Source organism: Manis javanica, chromosome 2 (assembly GCF_040802235.1).
Source record: "Manis javanica isolate MJ-LG chromosome 2, MJ_LKY, whole genome shotgun sequence".
In the NCBI taxonomy this organism is placed as follows: domain Eukaryota; kingdom Metazoa; phylum Chordata; class Mammalia; order Pholidota; family Manidae; genus Manis; species Manis javanica.
This window is the reverse complement of record NC_133157.1, coordinates 140,425,548-140,445,716: the sequence shown is the minus strand read 5'-3', so window position 1 is coordinate 140,445,716 and position 20,169 is coordinate 140,425,548. Positions and strand designations below refer to the sequence as shown.

Genomic DNA, 20,169 nt, shown 5'->3' with positions numbered 1-20,169 from the left:
AGCACTATTTACAATAGCCAAGAAATGGAAGCAACCTAAGTGTCCATCAGTAGATGAATGGATAAAGAAGATGTGGTACATGCACACATTGGAATATTATTTAGCCATAAGAAGAAAAGAAATCCTACCATTTGCAACAACATGGATGGAGCTAGAGGGGATTATGCTCAGTGAAATAAGCCAAGCGGAGAAAGACAAATACCAAATGATTTCACTCATATGTGGAGTATAAGAACAAAGAAAAAATGAAGAAACAAAACAGCAGCAGAATCACAGAATCCAAAAAAGGGAATAACAGTTACCAAAGGGAAAGGGACTGGGGAGAATGGGAGGGTAGGGAGGGGTAAGGGCGGGGAAGAAGAAAGGGGGTATTATGATTAGCATGTACAATGTGGTGGGTGGGGTAAAGGGAAGGGCTGTGCAACACAGAGAAGATAAGTAGTGATTCTACAACATCTTACCACGCTGATGGACAGTGACTGTAAGAGGGTTTGTGGGGGGCACTTGGTGAAGGGGAGAGCCTAGTAAACATAATGTTCTTCATGTAATTGTAGATTAATGATAACAAAATTAAAATAAAATAAAACAAAGAGAAAAGAATCCAAGCATAGCACTAAAGAAAATAATTACACAGAAGGGAAGAGAGTAAGGACCAGAGAAGAATGACAAAAACAACCAGAAAATACTTAACAAAATGGCAATCATTCCATACCTATCAATAATCACTTTAAATGTAAATGGACAAATCAAACGACATAGGGTGACTGCATGGACAAAAAGCAAGACCCATCTATATGCTGTCTACTCACTTCAGACCCAAAGACATAGACTGAAACTGAAGGGATGGAAAAAGATATTTCATGAAAAAAGAAATGAAAAAAAAAAAAGCTGGAGTAGCACTATTTATTTCAACAAAGTAGACTTTAAAACAAGGACTGTAACAAGAGACAAAGAATGGCATTATATAAAGATTAAGCACTCAGTGCAGCACGATAATATAACAATTGTATGTATCAACACACCCAACAAAGGAGCACCTAAATACACAGAGCAAATATAAACAGACATGAAGGGAGAAGTTGACAGTAATACAATAATAGTGGGAGACTTCAATACCCAACTTTCAACACTGGATAGATCCTCCAGACAGCAAAGCTGGCCATGTTGGCAGTATGCGTTTGACCATCACTGCAATTAGTTTCCATAGTTCTTGGCTTAAAGAGAGGTGTCTCTATTATGCTAGTCTACCATTTCCAGGTGGTAGACCAAGAGACCAAAACACCAACAGTGGCCCAAAAGTCAGGACTTGGTAAAAATGTAATAGCTTATCAAGGAGATGACGACAGAGCTACAAGAATGGCCTTGAAGCTGCCCGCTGGGTGGAGTGACCATGTTTATGTCTGGTTCTGCATAGCTGGTGCTGAGGCTGAACAGTTGTGGCGGCAATCCAGCGGACACCTCCAGGTTTCAGTTTTGCTGAACCATCCATAGCCCAAGCTCAGGCATTCAGGGTAACTTCTGTTAACGCAGGGCTTCACTGAGCTAGGGGGTTTACTTTAGGTGGTAGAACGGAGGAGTTCCTCCAAGTGACAGCTGTCACTTTTTCATGTAAAGCCATGATGTTGGAAGACCAACTGGACTCCTTCTAAATTATCCCATTTCCATTTGACAAGCAAGGCCTGTCGGATCCTTCCCACCTTGTTAGTTGTAGTCTGAATTGACCCATCCCAAGATGAAAATGTTAGGTCACAATGCAAAGGCCTACACTTGGGTCAGTTCAACTGCAAGCAGGCAAAAAGCTATTTTTCAAAAGGGGTGTATGTAGTAGCCATACCAGGGACTGATGAGTCCAAAACCCCAATGGATAACTCTGGGTGGAGGCTGCCTCCCTCTGTCAGAGGTTGCAGCCAACAAAATCATTAGTCACAGAGACGGTACCTCAAAGTGGTCATGTGGGTTGTGGAGCTACAAAGGTAGAGCTTACCACAGTACAAACAACTCCCAGTACAACTGATTGATCTGGGCCCTTCTCAAAGCCTGCTCATTTGCAGGTGAGCCAATATAAAAAAGAGAAAGCCAATGTGCAGCCCAATTATGTTTTCAAAACTTAAAGAGTGCACACCTTTTTGGTAGTGGGAGATGAAAATATAGCAGGGACTGAGCTCTGTCAGCCTACCTGGTCCTAAGAAACTACCTGGCAGGCAGCCCCCTGGGTGCTCTTGGGAGTGTCACTTACTTCTGCTGGCACAAGCCTATCCTCATGAGGGCCACTGGCAGTGAGGCATCCAACTTATCTGCCAACAATACACCATTTATACACTGGAAGTTTGGGTCATCACAAGGCAGAGGCACTTTTGTCAAATCCTCACCATTCCAAAGGGCAGTGGGAGGGATTGGTGTGTTCCTATAGCGCTTTTCTGTATGTACCTCTTCCCAAATGGGACAATCTTGTCCCACACTTACAGCATGGGGGTGCAAGCATACACACACTAATTCTTCACATACATTCAGATACAGAAGCAACAACACAGATCATTGGATAGGATCAAAGAGCCCCACCCACAAGACATTAGTTTCCCTTTCCAACTTCCAATCAGGAAATACAGAATCCACAAAGAAAAAAATATATATAATCCTACAGATGAGAGAGAGCCATTATTAATATTTTTATTGATTTGTTTGGTGTAATATGTGTATGTTCATATTTAATAACTGAGATTGTACGATGCTCAGCCATTTGCACATTATAAAAAGCACTTTCCCATGCCATCATAAAAAATTCTCGTTGTCATAATATATGAATATACCATGGTGTTTATGTCATTAACTGTGCATGTTTAAGTTATTTTCAGTTTTTTTTGCTATTTTAAATAACACTGGAAAAAACAACATAGAATACTTTTTTATAATGCTTTCTTTTATATATGGAGTGAGATGTGAATCTAATTTTTGTTATTCTTTTATTATTTCCCCCAAAAAGGTTTTATCATAACATTTTCTTTTTTTGAAATTTTAGACTCCTTATAATGTACAAACGCTTTTACAACATGGACTTAATGTATCTGTCTGCATCTGTGCCACCTGCCTTCTCAAGTGTGCCTAGAATTTCTATGCAAGTCCAGTAACAAGGGTTTGCTGGGTCATAATGAAAACACCCTACAGTTCAACATACTGAGTGATTCAACAGCTACACTAAAAAATTTTCTACTCTCCTTGAAGTATGTACCCCTGTCCTGAGTAGTTTCCCAAATGCTGCTTGCCTAACAGTCTTCCCTCATTTACCCTCAAGAAGTGTTCCAAGTGTGGGGCAGACCCGTCCCTCCTTACTTAGAGGCTCCCAGGTGCACACTGCACATTTGCCCATCACACGGAATTCAGAGATGCTCATGATGCTCTCCTCGTATCTGAGCACAAAGGTGGGCTGCATCTTACCTACTACTCCAAGGCTATTTCTCCATTTAATAGTGTCACTCCTGACAATACTGTATGTGACCCATGTGACATTTCACAGCACTGACAAATAACCACAGGTACCACAGATAAAACTGTCATAATTTTGGAGTCAAGGTTATCAAAGTTCACTGACACAGTCTTAGCTACTAGAAATTAGACATAAAAAAATGAAGATCAAATATAATATATTCCATAGACACTTGAGGAAAAAGGTTAATTTCTATGCTTAAAGGGATGCATCTCCATCTAGTCATAGACATGATATTTTATGTTTAAATATTTAAACACAGTAAGGACAAAGCAGTCATGAAATAATTGTGCATTATTAAACTGCAGTTATAACTGTGACTTTGCCAATTTTTCTTCCTATTCTAAGAAGTTCTGGGATTCGATGACACTGTTTTATGATAAATAAGATAAATACTGCTGTCTTCCTTATAGATAGCTTTGATGAACATAAAACACTAATATTAACAAAAGTAGTTAACAGTTATTGAGTACTTATTATGGACCTACCAGTACTATTCTAATTACTGTACTTAGATTAACTCATTTAATCCTCACATCAACCTGATGAGAAAGGCATATGATTATCATCCCAATTTTATGCATTAGGAAACCAGTTAGAAGTGGAATGGCAACAATTTAAACCAAGGCACTATGCATTCCTGCTTTTCCAAATAACATGAAACAGCCCTTTTGTACCATTTAATGTTTTCTCCCCTGATATAATAATATTGGCACTGTGGTCTATTCCACAGCCCCTAAAAAACAAAAAAGCCTGTCTATCTTTTCATTGTTAATGTACCTAAGTGATTATAAATCTTGTGGCCAGCATCACCTGCTCTGTAAAGCCTTACCTATCTCTTCCCACACAGAATTCCTCTCTCTTTAACACTCTGAAATACTTAATTCCATTATTATACAACTACTGGAACTTTTCTTTACAGACATTATAGTATTTACTTTCATACTTTGAACCTACTGAGTTCAATAACAATGTCTAATCATCTCTGTAACTACAGAGTAGTTGAAAAATAACCAGTGCTCACAAAATGGCTATTGAATTAAATCATGTAAACCAAAGCAAATCCTGACTTTGAAATTTCTAATGTGATCTCTTTGACTGCTTCACAGTAGTATTATATTTTTTTATTATGTTTATCATAATGTCCAGTATTATGGTAATCTTGACTTCACTTACTCTATCAGTTCCTCTACTAAACAACTCCATTTTAGGCAAGTACATTAGTTAGGATTCTATGTTGAATGTCATAGGAAACCCAGATGAAATTAATGGCTTTCTCTTACCGTTTCCCTCGGGGATAATGTCGCACATATTCTCCAACATCATGAGCAGCAACAGCTAACACTTGTGGATCATCTGACACCTCCAGAAGTTTTGTCAAAATTCTGAAATAAATTTAATTCAAAGAGGGTCTGATTACTAATTTGTCTATAGAGCACAACAGAGTATAGGTAAAATCCATGTATCTTCCCCAAAATAGACATTTATAAACAAACAGAATTGCATTTTCTTTAGATTTCACTATTACACATAACATATTACACATGTTAGCAGTTTTCAAACCTTTATACATATATTAACAGATTATTTTCATATTCACAATGTATATACAACCCACAATTCCCAAAGTATCAGGAACTCCTTCTCTCCTGCTCTCTCAAGAAAGAATAATTCGAATGTGAGTTAATGTCATTTTCATATCCAGTTACCAGTGAGTCCTTGCTAATGACATTTTGAACATAAATCACTTGTAAAGCTTTTATTATATTAGGAACAAATTATGTTAAGCTGTTCCTTAACATAAACTCCTCAAAAGGGAGTCTGAGCCCTGAGCACCTACATTCCCCCAATCTTGTCTCAACCCTCACAAAAGACTTGAACATATACTTTGCAAATATAATTAAAACCATACAGAACTTATTTCTGAGAAGTTGACAGCCCAAATTTACAACTCTGAATCCCTTGCCCTCCTACTATTTTGTCTAGACCAACTACACAAGCCAAGTATAACTACTGCTGGAGCCTGAGGGTACTTCTGAGAATAGGAGGCAGCCATAAACAGCAGAGAAGCTCCCCTCTGCTGGGATCCTGGAGCTATGACCCTGGATTTCTGCCTTCTCAAGGCCCTCTAGGAAAGGGTCATCTTACCCAGGGGCTGCAAGTGTTCTTGGAGTGAAGGGAGGGGGGATCACACTGTTCAGAATCCAATCAGCTGAGAAAGGAGTGCACTTCATCCTGAGTGCAAGTGGAGATCATTCGAGGAATAGATAGTTCCTGTTATTTAAACTGCCCAAGGGTACAGAAGGAAATAGAAAACCTCAATTCATTCCAGAAGCAGCATATAACTGTGATAACCAATCAAAATGAGTAATTTTTAATGGCTAGGTGAAAACATATAAAAATTGCTTTTTAATATGCCAGGAATAGCTACTCAGATACAGATAGAGAAAAAATTTAAAGAATAAGCTAACTGGACCTAGCAGAATAATGAGAGACTGTCTTTGATTCAGTGCTCAGATCAAATGTCACCTCTTGCTTAAGGGGCACCAACCACTCTAAGACAGTATCCTCCATCATTACTCTCTATCCCCTCTTGCTGACTCATTTTTCTTCACAGTACCAATCACCACCAGCCATTATATTATATAGTTACTTGATTATTTGTTAGGCTTTCTCTCCCAAATACAATGTAAGCTTAATAACAATACAATATTTTACCTGCCATTGCATCTGCAACACCTAGAATAGTACTGACCCTAAAACTGATGCTCAGTAAACACTTGTTGAAAAAAGTGAATAAGGAGTTTAAGAGTAAAATTGTGATGTCAAATGGGAAAAACAATTTTGACAGCTCCTAACAGAATTTACATTACACAGACTCTTTGATCCAGCAATTTTATTTCTAGGAATCTATCCTACAGAAATATTTTCACACTTCCACTATGATGTGTGTATACCAGCTCAGACTAAGAGGAAGGCCAGAGAGTGGAGGCCATGTAAAAGGGTCAAACTTTTCCCTCCATTTCTTCTTCCATGATGGTAGCACCTGCTTTTCCCTCTGTAATAATGACAACCTCACTTACAAAGCAGTTTCACATTCACCACTTTATCCAATCCCTACAACTAGGATTATTAGTTCTACCTATTTTACAGAGAGGTAAACCAAGGCTGAGTGAAATAAAGTGGCCAAAGACCTAAAAAAAAAAACTACGTTATTTTAAGAGACCCCAAGCTATAAGTGAAAAAAGGCAAGAGACAGACTAATGCACTTAGCATAGCAAAGTATGAATAATTCAACACAAAAGATGTGGGTAGATGCGGGTACAGGTGTGTCTTTGCACAAAAGAACACTGGAGAGTGAGTGTACCACCCATGGGCCTGGTTACCACTGGGAAGGAATCTGAGATAGAGGAGCAGTGAAGAAACCCTTGCCCTTTAGTTCCCTATGCCTTCAAGAGTGCTTGAATGACTTGGCCCAGGCTGTTTGATAGAACTTAAAATACAGAGATTCAGCAACTGACACAGACATTTAAAAAATTTTACCTGCTTTTTTTAAAACCAAGATCCATAAGATATTACTATCTCTTAAGAACTGCTCATTTAAAATTATGTTTAAATGTAAATTTAAAATAAGAGAAAAAAGGTTTGAGACTATTTAATTATCTATTTGCACACAAACTATTCATTTACAAAATGTAAATTTACATCTTAAAATCTTTACTAGAAAGCAACTTGATCACAATTACCTTTGCTCATATGCATTAAACCAAATAAACTTAGAAGTAATAAAACTGAACTTCCTTCAAAATCTGTGTGTATCTATGAGGCCTGGTTAACTTCAGTTTCTCAAGCACATTCATCTGCTAATGTCTCCTGCAGGGCTCAAGATTTCTCTGCCTACCCTCTTCTATTACCCTCTCAGCCAGTCAAATAGCTGTTTTTGTTGTTGTTGTCATTGTTCATTAGTTTTAATTGTTTATATTGAGGTACATACAATAAACACACATAACAAACAGCCTGTCAAATATCTAAACTCTATAAAATAATAAACAGGAAGCAAGCACTTGATCACTGTTAATCAAGGAATCATTTCATTATGAAGTAATTACATGCTTTCTATCTTTCAGACTCACTGGAAAATCTGCATTTCCAAGTAATAGAGGAGAAAGGAGTAGCATTTATTATACACATGCATGTTCCAAACTACGTTAATACAGTCCTCATAACAACCCATAAATGAGGAAATGAGACTCAGGATCATGTTTGAAACTGAGATCTGAATTATCCACTGACTAGCCCACATCCTAAGGTTAGTTCATTCAACTCAAGCACACAGAAACCCCAAAGAAAAAAACAAGACATACAATTCAATCTCCTATGCATTTTTTTAAAATTTCAAACTATGTTCTTTTTAAAAGGCCAACTTGCAATTATTCTAAAATTAAGTTTAATTCAACTGAAACATTAATAACTTCAAGATATTAAATTACTTTGACATTACTGTTAGATAGAAAGGTAGACATGAGCAGCTGAAAAAGGGGAAGATAAGGTTCAAAGAGAAAGCCCCCCAGAAAAGATTCAAACAAAAAGCCGCCCAAACTCTGTCCAGGTAGGAGGTCCCATGTGAACACAACAAAGGCTTTTTTTGCAAGAAGATAACTTCCTCCCCAACCAGATCCCAATGCGGGCACAATAGAAAGGAAGTAAGTGCCCAACCACACCTCAGCGTGGGGAAAGGACATGCTCACTGAGAGGGATAACTGCATAGAAGGACCTATCAATCAAATAATCCCACTTTGTCTGTCAAAGAGGCCCCTCCCAGCCAGATGGAGAGTGATATATATATCCCTCCCGCCAGATATATAAGCCTCCCGCCTGAAAGTTCAGTGCCTTTGTCTACCTTGACTTTGGCTGGCTCTTCCCTTGGAGTGTATTTGAATAAAACTTTAGCACCGCTTTGCTACTGTGTTTCTGCCTTTCAATTTTTTGTTGTGGCTGAGGCCCAGGGAGGACAGAACTGAGAACAAACTCAACCTATAACATTATTTTTTTTATTTTGAAGTTTTAAGTTATTATTTTATGAAATAATGGAAAATAATATTAATAAAGATTCTTTTAGAGCATAACAAAATATTAATTTTGAACATGTTAAGCCAGAAGTCAGCATATCACAGCCAAAGTCCAAACCCAGCAGCCACCTATTTTTGTAAATAAAGAAATAAACTTTTATTGCAACACAGCTACACTCACTATTATTGTCCATGGCTGCTTTGGCACTACAAGGACAGAGTTGAGTTGTGACAGAGAAAGAACAGCTCACAAACCCTAAATGTTTACTTTCTAGGCCTTTACAGAAGTCTGCCAATGCCTGCCTTAAACCATATTCAGAGACTTGAGCCAGTGTCCCTTTGGCTGAGACCCTTGACACTCAAAATATGGTCTGCAAACCAGCAGCATTAGTATCACCTGGACATTTATTAGAAATGCTGAGTCACAGACCCAATCCTGGACCTACTAAGCTAGAATCAGCATTTTAGCAAGATTTTCATTAACTTAGAAAAGCACAGTCTTAGACTCTTAAAACTGCTGGATTTAGGAGGAGTCACAGAGACTTTGTAGTCAAATCTAGAAAATACAGAAATGATTTTAATAATTATCCTTTAGGTCCATTTAGTCCTCTGGGTATCTTCAGCAACAATGAAAGTATATTTGAATTATTATCTGCAAATCTACCAAGTAAATTTTTCATTTTTATATTCAAATCATCAGTAAAAAATGTTCAAAAGCATACATTCAAAAAGAGATTCTGTGGTAAGCAAAGAGAGAACTCCCTCCAAGTTATCTCAGAATACAACTAAAAGTCAACAATGGACTCATCAATTACAAGCCAAATCTCTATCACCACATTAACCACCAGCCACGAGTCTGTCAGATACTCTAATGGGATTGAGACAGCAACAGATCACAGCTTTGGAGTTAGACTAAATGTGAATTCTGATTCCAACATTTGCTAGAAATGTAATCTTGGAGAGTATCTACTCAAATTCAAAGGTAAGAATTTACATTATTATTGTTTACACATTTATACTTGTTCTCTTTCAGTGTTCTTCCTCAGTTTTAAAAACTTCTTTGTTTCCTCAGCTTTTGCTTTTCTCTTAAGTACACCTACATGATTTCTTTTATTTGAGAAAATTTTCTTATTGAAAATTACACTATTTTAAAATTACACAATGTTAGAAAGTATTTCTGCATACTATATATACTCAAAAATGATTGTGGAAAAAATGGCCTTATATCATATACTTGTGAGGTTTAGAATTACCTGGAAACAGGTCAGAACCTGACATAAATACTCCACAGATTTATGTCCACAGATAAAAAGAAGGCTAATATTCATTGTCCTTTTTAAATAGCAGAAAATAAAGATTTTATGTGTACCTATTTTTCAGGTAATTTGAAGAGTACTGCTAGTATGCCCCTCCTGTCAATCATCCTCATGTATATAACTTTTTGGAATGAAAATTCACAATAAAAAATGACTTCAAGTTTCCCATCACATAAGCATAAAATAGAACTACAGTGCTATATGCCATTGATTCTGATTAAGAAAATCACAAAGGGTCATAAAAAGGTAAAAGGAATAATTTGAAAGAGACTTTTCATAAAAGGTAAAACCTAATGCCAGAAAACAGAACATAACACTTCAAAAGGCACTTAAAGTATACTGTAATAAAAATATACGTAATGCTTGTAATAATTTATAAAAAGCTCCCCTCTATATATTCAAGTTTTCTGAAGACTGATTTAAAAAACATCCAAGCTTGTTTTCTTGTTAAAAATTCAAAGTGGAAAGGGATTAAAGATGGTGGCATGAGAGGTGAGACAGCGGCTTCCTCCTAAAACACCATATAATATGAAAATATAATTAATACAATTACTCCTGAAAAAGCAACAGGAAAGAGGGCTGCACCAGATTGCATACACCTGGAGAAAATAATAAACCTCACAGAACAGGGTAACATACCAAAGCCATGGCTGGGCGGGACCCAAGCCCTTCCCCGACCCCAGCGCACAGGCAGGAGGAAGAGAAACAGAGTGAGGAGGGAGTGGAGGCCTGCAACTGCCAAACACCTAGCTCTGGAGATCTGCTCTGGGAGCAGAAACCTACATTTCATGTTGCTTTCTCAGTGTTCTTATGATTAGGGGTGTTAGAAAGCTAAGACAGGCAGAATACCTGGAGATACTAAGATTCCAGCCACTTGTGGAAAGCAGGGATCCATATATGGCTGCCCTGGGACAGAAGAAAGGCAGGCAGTCTGAGAGACTTCCTAATAGTGAAAGGGCTGCTAAAGGGGCAAGGACTGCAGATAGCTTACAGCTCAGGAGAGAGGACAGTTAGCCAAATTGTCCGGGTATACTCTGCCCAGCAGGTTGGGAACTTTCACGATCGTCAGGTACTCCAGCCTCTTGGCTGGCTACACACCTCCAAGGCCCCCTCTGTGATATGCAACCTACAGTGCCTTTCTCCTGGCCAGCCCCACCTGGCTCGCAAACCGGCAAACCCTACCCTGGTGTTAGGCCAGCCAGAGGTAAGCCCCATGTACAGGAACTACAAACACAAAGCATAGAGGCTTATACCTGTATGCTCGGCCCACTGATTCAGGCAATGGAGACATGCATAGCAGCCAGGAAGCAGGAAACAGCTCTCTCCTCCCCCCAGGCACCAACATCACTCCCCTGTGACCCCCAGCATTGCTCTAGGGGCTGAGCAGCTCCAGAGAGTACAGTGTCTGGGCACTAGAGAGCACCAGACATGAATATGAAACATCAAAGGAACCTGGTTCAAAGAAAATTATGTATACAACACCAGAGAAAGATTCTAATGAAATTGACCTCATGAATCTTCCTGAAAGAGATTTCAAAATAAAAATCATTAACATGCTCATGGAGGTACAGAAAAATATTCAAGAACTCAGGAATGAATTCCGGTAGGAGATCCAATCATTATGGAACACAGTATCAGAAATGAAACACACAACAGAAGGTTTCAAAAGCAGATTAGATAAGGTGGAGGAAACAATAAATGAAATAGAAATTGGAGAAGAGGAATACAAAGAAGCTAAGGCACAGAGAGAAAAGAGGATCTCTAAGAATAAAAGAATATTGAGAGAACTGTGTGACCAATTCAAATGGAGCAATATATGTATTATAGGGGTACCAAAAGAAGAAGAGAGAGAAAAAGGGATAGAAAGTGTCTTTGAGTAGGTAATTGCTGAAAATCTCCCCAATCTGCAGAAGGAGATAGTCTCTCAGGCCATGGAAGTGCATAGATATCCCAACAAAAGGACCCAAGGAAGACCAAGACATATAGTAATTAAAATGGCAAAGATCAAGGATAAGGACAGACTATTAAAAGCAGCCAGAGAAATAAGATCACATACAAAAGAAAGCCCATCAGGCTATCATCAGACTTCTCAGCAGAAACCTTACAGGCCAAAAGGAAGTGGCATGATGTATTTAATGCAATGAAGCAGAAAGGCCTCAGACCAAGAATACTCTATCTGGAAAGTTTATCATTTAAATTTGAAGGAGGTATTAAAGAATTTTCAGATAAGCAAAAGCTGAGGGAATTTACCTCCCAGAAACCATCTCTACAGTGTATTTTGGAGGGACTGCCATAGACAGAAGTGTTCCTAAGTTTTAATAGCTGTCACCAGAGGTAATAAAACCACAGTAAAGAAAGTAGAAGAGCTAATTACTAAGCAAATGCAATATTAAATAATCTATCCCAAAAGTCAATCAAGGGATAGACACAGAGTACAGAGTAAGATACCTAATATATAAAAGATGGAGTAGGAAGAAAGAGGAGAAAATAAAAAGAACCTTTAGATTGTGTTTGTAATACCATACTAAGTGAGTTAAGTTAGACTCTTAGATAGTAAGGAAGTTAACCTTGAAACATTGGTAACCATGAATCTAAACCCTGCTATGGCAATAAATACATAGCTATTGATAATCATGCTAAATATAAATGGACTGGATGCACCAATCAAAAGACATGGAGTCAAGGAATGGATAAAAAGGCAAGACCCATTGATATGCTGTCTACAAGAGACTCGCGTTAAACCCAAAGACATACACAGACTAAAAGTGAATGGAGGAAAAAGATATTTCATGCAACTAACAGTGAGAAAAAAGCAGCAGTTGTGGTACTTGTATCAAACAACATAGACTTCAAAACAAAGAAAGTCACAAGAGACAAAGAAAGACATTACATAATGATAAAAGGGCAAATCCAACAAGAAGATATAACCATTATAAATATCTGTGCCCCAACACATGGGCACCTACATATGTGAAACAAATACTAACAGAATTAAAAGGGGAAATAGAATGCAATGCATTCATTCTAGGAGACCTGAACACTCCACTCACTCTGAAGGACAGATCAACCAGACAGACAATAAGTAAAGAGATGGAGGCACTGAACAACACATTAGAACAGATAGACCTAACAGACATCAACAGAACTCTACACCCAAAAGCAGCAAAATACACATTCTTCTCGACTGCACATGGAACATTTTCAAAAAAAGATCATATACTAAGACACAAAAAGAGCCTTGGTAAATTCAAAAAGATTGACATTGTACCAAACAGTTTCTCAGACCACACAGGTATGAAACAAGAAATAAATTATGCAAAGAAAATGAAAAATCCCACAAAAACATGGAGGCTTCACAACATGCTCCTAAATAACCAATGGATCAATGGTCAAATAAAAACAGATCAAGCAATACATGGAGAGAAATGACAACAATAATTCAACACCATAAACTCTGTGGGATGCAGCAAAGGTGGTGCTAAGAGGAAAGTACATTGCAATACAGTCCTACCTCAGGGAAGAAGAACAATCCCATATGAGCAGTCTAAACTCACAATTAATGAAACTAGAAAAAGAAGAACAAATGAGGCCCAAAGGCAGTAGAAGGAGGGACATAAGGATTAGAGCAGAAATAAATAAAATTGAGAAAAATAAAACAATAGAAAGAATCAATGAAAGCAAGAGCTGGTTCTCTGAGAAAATAAACAAAATAGATAAACCACTAGCCAGACTTATTAAGAAAAAAAGAGAGTCTACACACATAAACAGAATCAGAAATGAGAAAGGAAAAATCACTATGAACACCACAGAAATAAAATAATTATTAGAGAGTACTATGAAAAATTATATACTAACAAACTGGATAACCTAGAAAAAATGGACAACTTTCTAGAAAAGTACAAACTTACAAGGCTGACCCAAGAAGAAACAGAAAATCTGAACAGACCAATCACCAGCAATGAAATTGAACTGGTAATCAAAAAACTACCTAAGAACAAAACCCTGGACCAGATGGCTGCACCACTGAGTTTTATCAAACATATAGTGAAGACCTAATACCCATCCTCCTTAAAGTTTTCCAAAAATAGAAGAGGAGGGAATACTTCCAAACTCATTCTATGAGGCTAGCATCACTCTAATATCAAAACCAGGCAAACACATCACAAAAAAAGAAAATTACAGACCAATATCCCTGATGAACACAGATGCAAAAATACTCAACAAAATATTAGCAAACTGAATTCAAAAACACTTAAAAAAGATCATCCATCATGATCAAGTAGGATTTCTTCCAGGGTTGCAAGGATAGTACAACATTCAAAAATCCATAAACATCATCCACCACATCAACCAAAGGAAGGACAAAACCACATGATCATCTCCATACATGCAGAAAAAGCATTCACCAAATCCAATATCCATTCATGATAAAAACTCTCAACAAAAATGGGTATAGAGGGGTGGAGCCAAGATGGCAGCGTGAGTAGTTCAGTGGAAATCTCCTCCCAAAAAACATATATTTTTGAAAATACAACAAATACAACTATGCCTAAAAGAGACACCAGTGGATACAGTATTACAGCCAGGCTACATCTACATCTGTGAGAACTCAGCATCATACGAAGTGGGTAAGATACAAGCTGTGGCCCGGCAGGACCCAAGCACCCCCCTACCCCAGCTCCCTGGCTGGAAGAAAGGAGTTGGAGTGGGGAGGGAGTGAAAGCCCAGGACTGCTAAACAACAAGCTCTAGTAATATGCACTGGGAGCGCAGACACACGGTGCACAGTGTGCTGGATATTAGAGAAATGGAAAGGAAAACCAGCAAGCGGGTCCCCGCAATCAGCGCCCCTGAGACAAAAGAAAAGAGAGTGCTTTTTGCACATCTTAAAGGGACAGAGACCTCACAGCTGGAAAAAGTCATTCTGGCACACTCAGCAGAGCACCTGGGAATCCCAGGGAACCCTAGGTGACTTAACCCCCTGGGTGGCAACGCAGCTCTGAAGCCCCTCACGATGATAAGAAGCCTGCCAGTCATTCACCCAACTGGCAAGGACCCCGACACACCGGCCTAATAGTGGGAGAGCAGCCCACGTGAGACCACGGCGGAGGCAGCGGAGCGGCCCACGTATGCTGGCAGCAGTGCCAGAGGGGCCCGGAAGCAGCACACACAAGTCCGTGGTGGTGGTGGCGACCAAGCAACCTGGGAGAAACCCACATGTGCCAGAGGCGGCAGTGCCAGCAGGGCCCAGGAGCGGAACATGGGAGCCAGCAGCAGTGGTGGAGGAGCGGACAAGGAGTAGCCATGCCCCCAGGAGCCGCCCTAAATCTCAGCATGGCACACAGCCACCTGGGCCAGACTCAAAGGCCGCCACCAGCACACAACTTCCCCGGGGTGCCGCTTTCTCAGGAGTGCAAACTCAGCACACCTGCCACTTCCCGCAGGGCTCTGCACTACTCTGATGGAGAACACGCCCACTTCAGCTTAGGGGATTAACCTGGAGGCTGCTCCAGGAGTGCGGGTAACTGACACAGGCAGGGAAAAGGGCAAGGTGATTAGCAAGCAGGAAAGCACTTTGTTCTCTCAGCTGACACATGCGCTAACTGCCTACAGCTACATCTATCACCATGAAGAGGCAGAAGAATTTGGTCCAGCCAAAATTACCCAGACAACCCGAGAGAGGAAATAGGGAGTTAGAGATACCCAATCTCCACAAAGAAGAATTCAAAATAAAAGTTATAACCATGCTGATGGATCTGCAGAGAAATATGCAAGAGTTAAAGGAACAAGTACAGAGGGAGAATAGAGAAATAAAACAATCTCTGGAAGGACTTAAGAGCAGACTGAATGAGGTGCAAGAGGCCGTTAATGGAATAGAAATCAGAGAACAGGAATGCAGAGAACCTCACACAGAGAGATAAAAGAATCTCCAGGAATAAAAGAATATTAAGAGAACTGTGTTACCAATCCAAATGGAACAATATTGGCATTATAGGAATACCAGAAAAAGTAGAGAGAAAAAGGGATAGAAAGAGTCTTTGAAGAAATAACTGCTGAAAACTTCCCCAAACTGGGGGAGGAAATAGTCTCTCAGACCATGGAGGCCCACAGATCTCCAAACACAAGGGACACAACGAGGAGAATACCAAAATACATAATAATTAAAATGGCAGAGATCAAAGACAAGGACAGAGTATTAAAGGCATCCAGAGACAGAAAAAAGGACACCTACAAAGGAAAACCCATAAGGCTATCATCACACTTCTCAAAAGAAATCCTACAAGCCAGAGAACAATGGCATGATATATTTAATGCAATGAAACAGAAAGGCCTTGAGCCAAGAATACTGTATCCAGCACGATTATCATTTAAATATGAACGGGGGATTAAACAATTCCAAGACAAGCAAATGTTGAGGGAATTTGCCTACCACAAACCACCTCAACAGGGAATTTTGGAGGGACTGCTCTAGATGGAGGCACTCTTAAGGCAAAACAGATGTCACCACAGAAAATAAAATCACAGCAAAGAAAGCAGACCAACCAAATACTAACCAAATGTAAAAATAAAATCAACTACTCACAAAAGGAGTCAAAGGAAACACAAAAGAACACAGAATAAAACACCTAAATATAAATATTGGAGGAGGAGAAATAAGAAGGGAGGGAAAGAAACATCAGACCGTGCTTACAATAGCTTAATAAGTGAGTTAGGTCAGAAAGTTAGATAGTAAAGAAGCTAAACTTGAACCTTAGGTAACAACAAATTTAAAGCATGATATGGCAATAAATACACATATCTCAATATTTACCCTAAATGTAAATGGACTGAATGAACCAATCAAAAGACACACAGTAACAGAATGGATAAAAAAGCAAGACCCATCTATATGCTGCTTACAAGTGACTCATCTCAAACCCTAAGACATAAACAGACTAAAACTCAAGGAATGGAAAAAGATATTTAATGCACACAACAGGGAGAAAAAAGCAGGTGTTGCAGTACTTGTACCAGAAAAAATAGACTTCAAAACAAAGAAAGTAACAAGAGATAAAGAAGGACACTACATAATGATAAAGGGCTCAGTCCAACAAGAGGATATAACCATTATAAATATATATGCACCCAATACAGGAGCACCAGCATATGTGAAACAAATACTAACAGAATTAAAGGAGGAAATAGAATGCAATGCATTTGTTCTAGGAGACTTCAACACACCACTCACTCCAAAGGACAGATACACTGGACAGAAAATAAGTAAGGACACACAGGCACTGAACAACACACTCACTAGAACAGATGGACTTAACAGACATCTACAGAACCCTACACCCGAACGCAGCAGGATACACATTCTTCTGAGGTGCACATGGAACATTCTCCAGAATAGATCACATACTGGGGCACAAAAAGAGCCTCAGTAAATTCAAAAAGATTGAAATTCTACCAATCAACTTCTCAGACTGCACAGGCATAAAACTAGAAATTAATTCTACAAAGAAAACAAAAAGGCTCACAAACACATGGAGGTTTAACAACATGCATCTAAATAACCAATAGATCAATGACCAAATTAAAACAGAGATCAAGCAATATATGGAGACAAATGACACCAACAGCATAAAACCCCAACCTCTGTGGGACACAGAGAAGGCAGTTCTAAGAAGAAAGTACATAGCAATCCAGGCCTATCTAAAGAAGGAAGAATATTCCCAAATGAACAGTTTAAAGTCACAATTATTGAAACTGGAAAAAGAAGAACAAATGAAGCACAAAGTCAGCAGAAGGAGGGACATAATAAAGATCAGAGAAGAAATAAATAAAATTGAGGACAATAAAATAATAGAAAAAAATCAGTGAAACCAAGAGCTGGTTCTTTGAGAAAATAAACAAAATAGATAAGCCAGCCCCTGGTCAGACTTAGTAAGAGAGAAAGAGAATCTACACACATCAACAGAATCAGAAATGAGAAAGGAACCATTACAATGGAGCCCACAAAAATACAAGGAATTATTAGAGACTACTATGAAAACCTATATGATAACAAGTTGGAAAACCTAGAAGAAATGGACAACTCCCTAGAAAAATACAACCTTCCAAGACTGACCAAGGAAGAAACACAAAATCTAAACAAATCAATTACCAGCAAAGAAATTGAAGTGGTAATCAAAAAACTACCCAAGAACAAAACCCCTGGGCCAGGTGGATTCAACACTGAATTTTATCAGACATATAGAGAAGACATAAACCCATTCTCCTCAAGGTTTTCCAAAAATTAGAAGAGGAGAGAATACTTCCAAACTCATTCTATGAAGGCAGCCTCACTCACATACCAAAACCATGCAGAGACACAGTGAAAAAAGAAAATTACAGACCAATATCCCTGATGAACATAAATGCAAAAATACTCAACAAAATATTAGCAAACCAAATTCAAAAATGCATCAAGAAGATCATACACCATGACCAAGTGGGTTTCATATCAGGGATGCAAGGATGGTACAACATTCGAAAATCCATCAACATCATCCACCACATTAACAAAAAGGACAGAAACCACAAGATCATTGCCACGGATACAAAAAAAGCATTCGACAAAATTCAACATCCATTCATGATAAAAACTCTCAACAAAATGGGTATACAGGGCAAGTTCCTCAACATAATAAAGGCCATATATGACAAACCCACAGCCAACATCATACTTAACAGTGAGAAGCTGAAAGCTTTTCCTCTAAGATCAGAAACAAGACAGTGATGCCCACTCTCCCCACTGTTATTCAACATAGTATTGGAGGTCCTAGCCATGGCAATCAGACAAAACCAAGAAATACACGGCATCTGGACTGGTAAAGAAGAAGTCAAACTGTCGTTATTTGCAGATGACATGATATTGTACATAAAAAACCCTAAAGACTCAACTCTAAAACTACTAGATCTAATAATCGGAATTCAGCAAAGTTGCAGGATACAAAATTAATACACAGCAATCTGTTGCTTTCCTATATACTAACGAGGAATTAACAGAAAGAGAAATCAGGAAAACAATTCCACTCACAATTGCAACGAAAAGAATAAAATACCTAGTAATATACCTAACCAAGAAAGTGAAAGACCTATACCCTGAAAACTACAAGACACTCTTAAGAGAAATTAAAGAGCTCAATAACAAATGGAAATTCATCCCATGCTCTTGGCGAGGAAGAATTAATATTGTCAAAATGGCCATCCTGCCTAAAGCAATCTACAGATTCAATGCAATGCCTATCAAAATACCAACAATATTCTTCAACAAACTGGAACAAATAGTTTTAAAATTTATATGGAACCACAAGCGACCCCAAATAGCCAAAGCAATCCTGAGAAAGAAGAATAAAGCAGGGGGCATCTCGCTTCCCAACTTCAAGCTATACTACAAAGCCATAGTAATCAGGACAATTTGGTACTGGCACAAGAACACAGCCACGGATCAGTGGAACAGAATAGAGTCTCCAGACATTAACCCAAACATATATGGTCAATTAATATACGATAAAGGAGCCATGCACATACAATGGGGAAATGACAGCCTCTTTAACAGCTGATGTTGGCAAAACTGGACAGATACATGTAGGAGAATGAAACTGGATCATTGTCTAACCCCATACAGAAAAGTAAATTCAAAATGGATCAAAAACCTGAATGTAAGTCATGAAACCATAAAACTCTTAGAAAAAAACATAGGCAAAAATCTCTTGGACATAAACATGAGCGACTTCTTGATGAATATATCTCCCCAGGCAAGGGAAACAAAATAAAAAATGAACAAGTGGGACTATATCAAGCTGAAAAGCTTCTGTACAGCAAAGGACACCACCAATAGAACAAAAAGGCATCGTTATTGAACGATGATCCGATAAAGGGTTGACATCCAAAATATATAAAGACCTCATGCACCTCAACAAACAAAAACCAAATAAACCAATTAAAAAATGGGCACAGGAGCTGAACAGACACCCAAAGAAGAAATTCAGATGGCCAACAGGCACATGCAAATATACTTCATATCGCTAGTCATCAGAGAAATGCAAATTAAAACCACAATCAGATATCACCTCACACCAGTAAGGATAGCCACCATCCAAAAGACAAACAACAACAAATGTTGGCAAGATTGTGGAGAAACACGAACCCTCCTACACTGCTGGTTGGAATGTAAACTAATTCAACCACTGTGGAAAGCAGTATGGAGGTTCCTCAAAAAGCTCAAAATAGAAATAGCATTTGACCCAGGAATTCCACTTCTAGGAATTTACTCTAAG

General features: G+C 38.6%; 1 protein-coding gene across 7 annotated transcripts in view; it reads right to left on the bottom strand.

Annotated features, from left to right (window-relative positions):
- The window catches only part of ATP6V1H (ATPase H+ transporting V1 subunit H), a 165,072-nt gene that overhangs the window by 48,095 nt on the left and 96,808 nt on the right, over positions 1 to 20,169 (bottom strand). For all 7 annotated transcript variants that reach the window (XM_037020810.2, XM_073229513.1, XM_073229512.1 and 4 more), the window contains one exon: positions 4,765 to 4,866. In XM_037020810.2, coding sequence (XP_036876705.1) covers positions 4,765 to 4,866 — 102 coding nt within the window. The remainder of the gene's footprint in view (positions 1 to 4,764; positions 4,867 to 20,169) is intronic.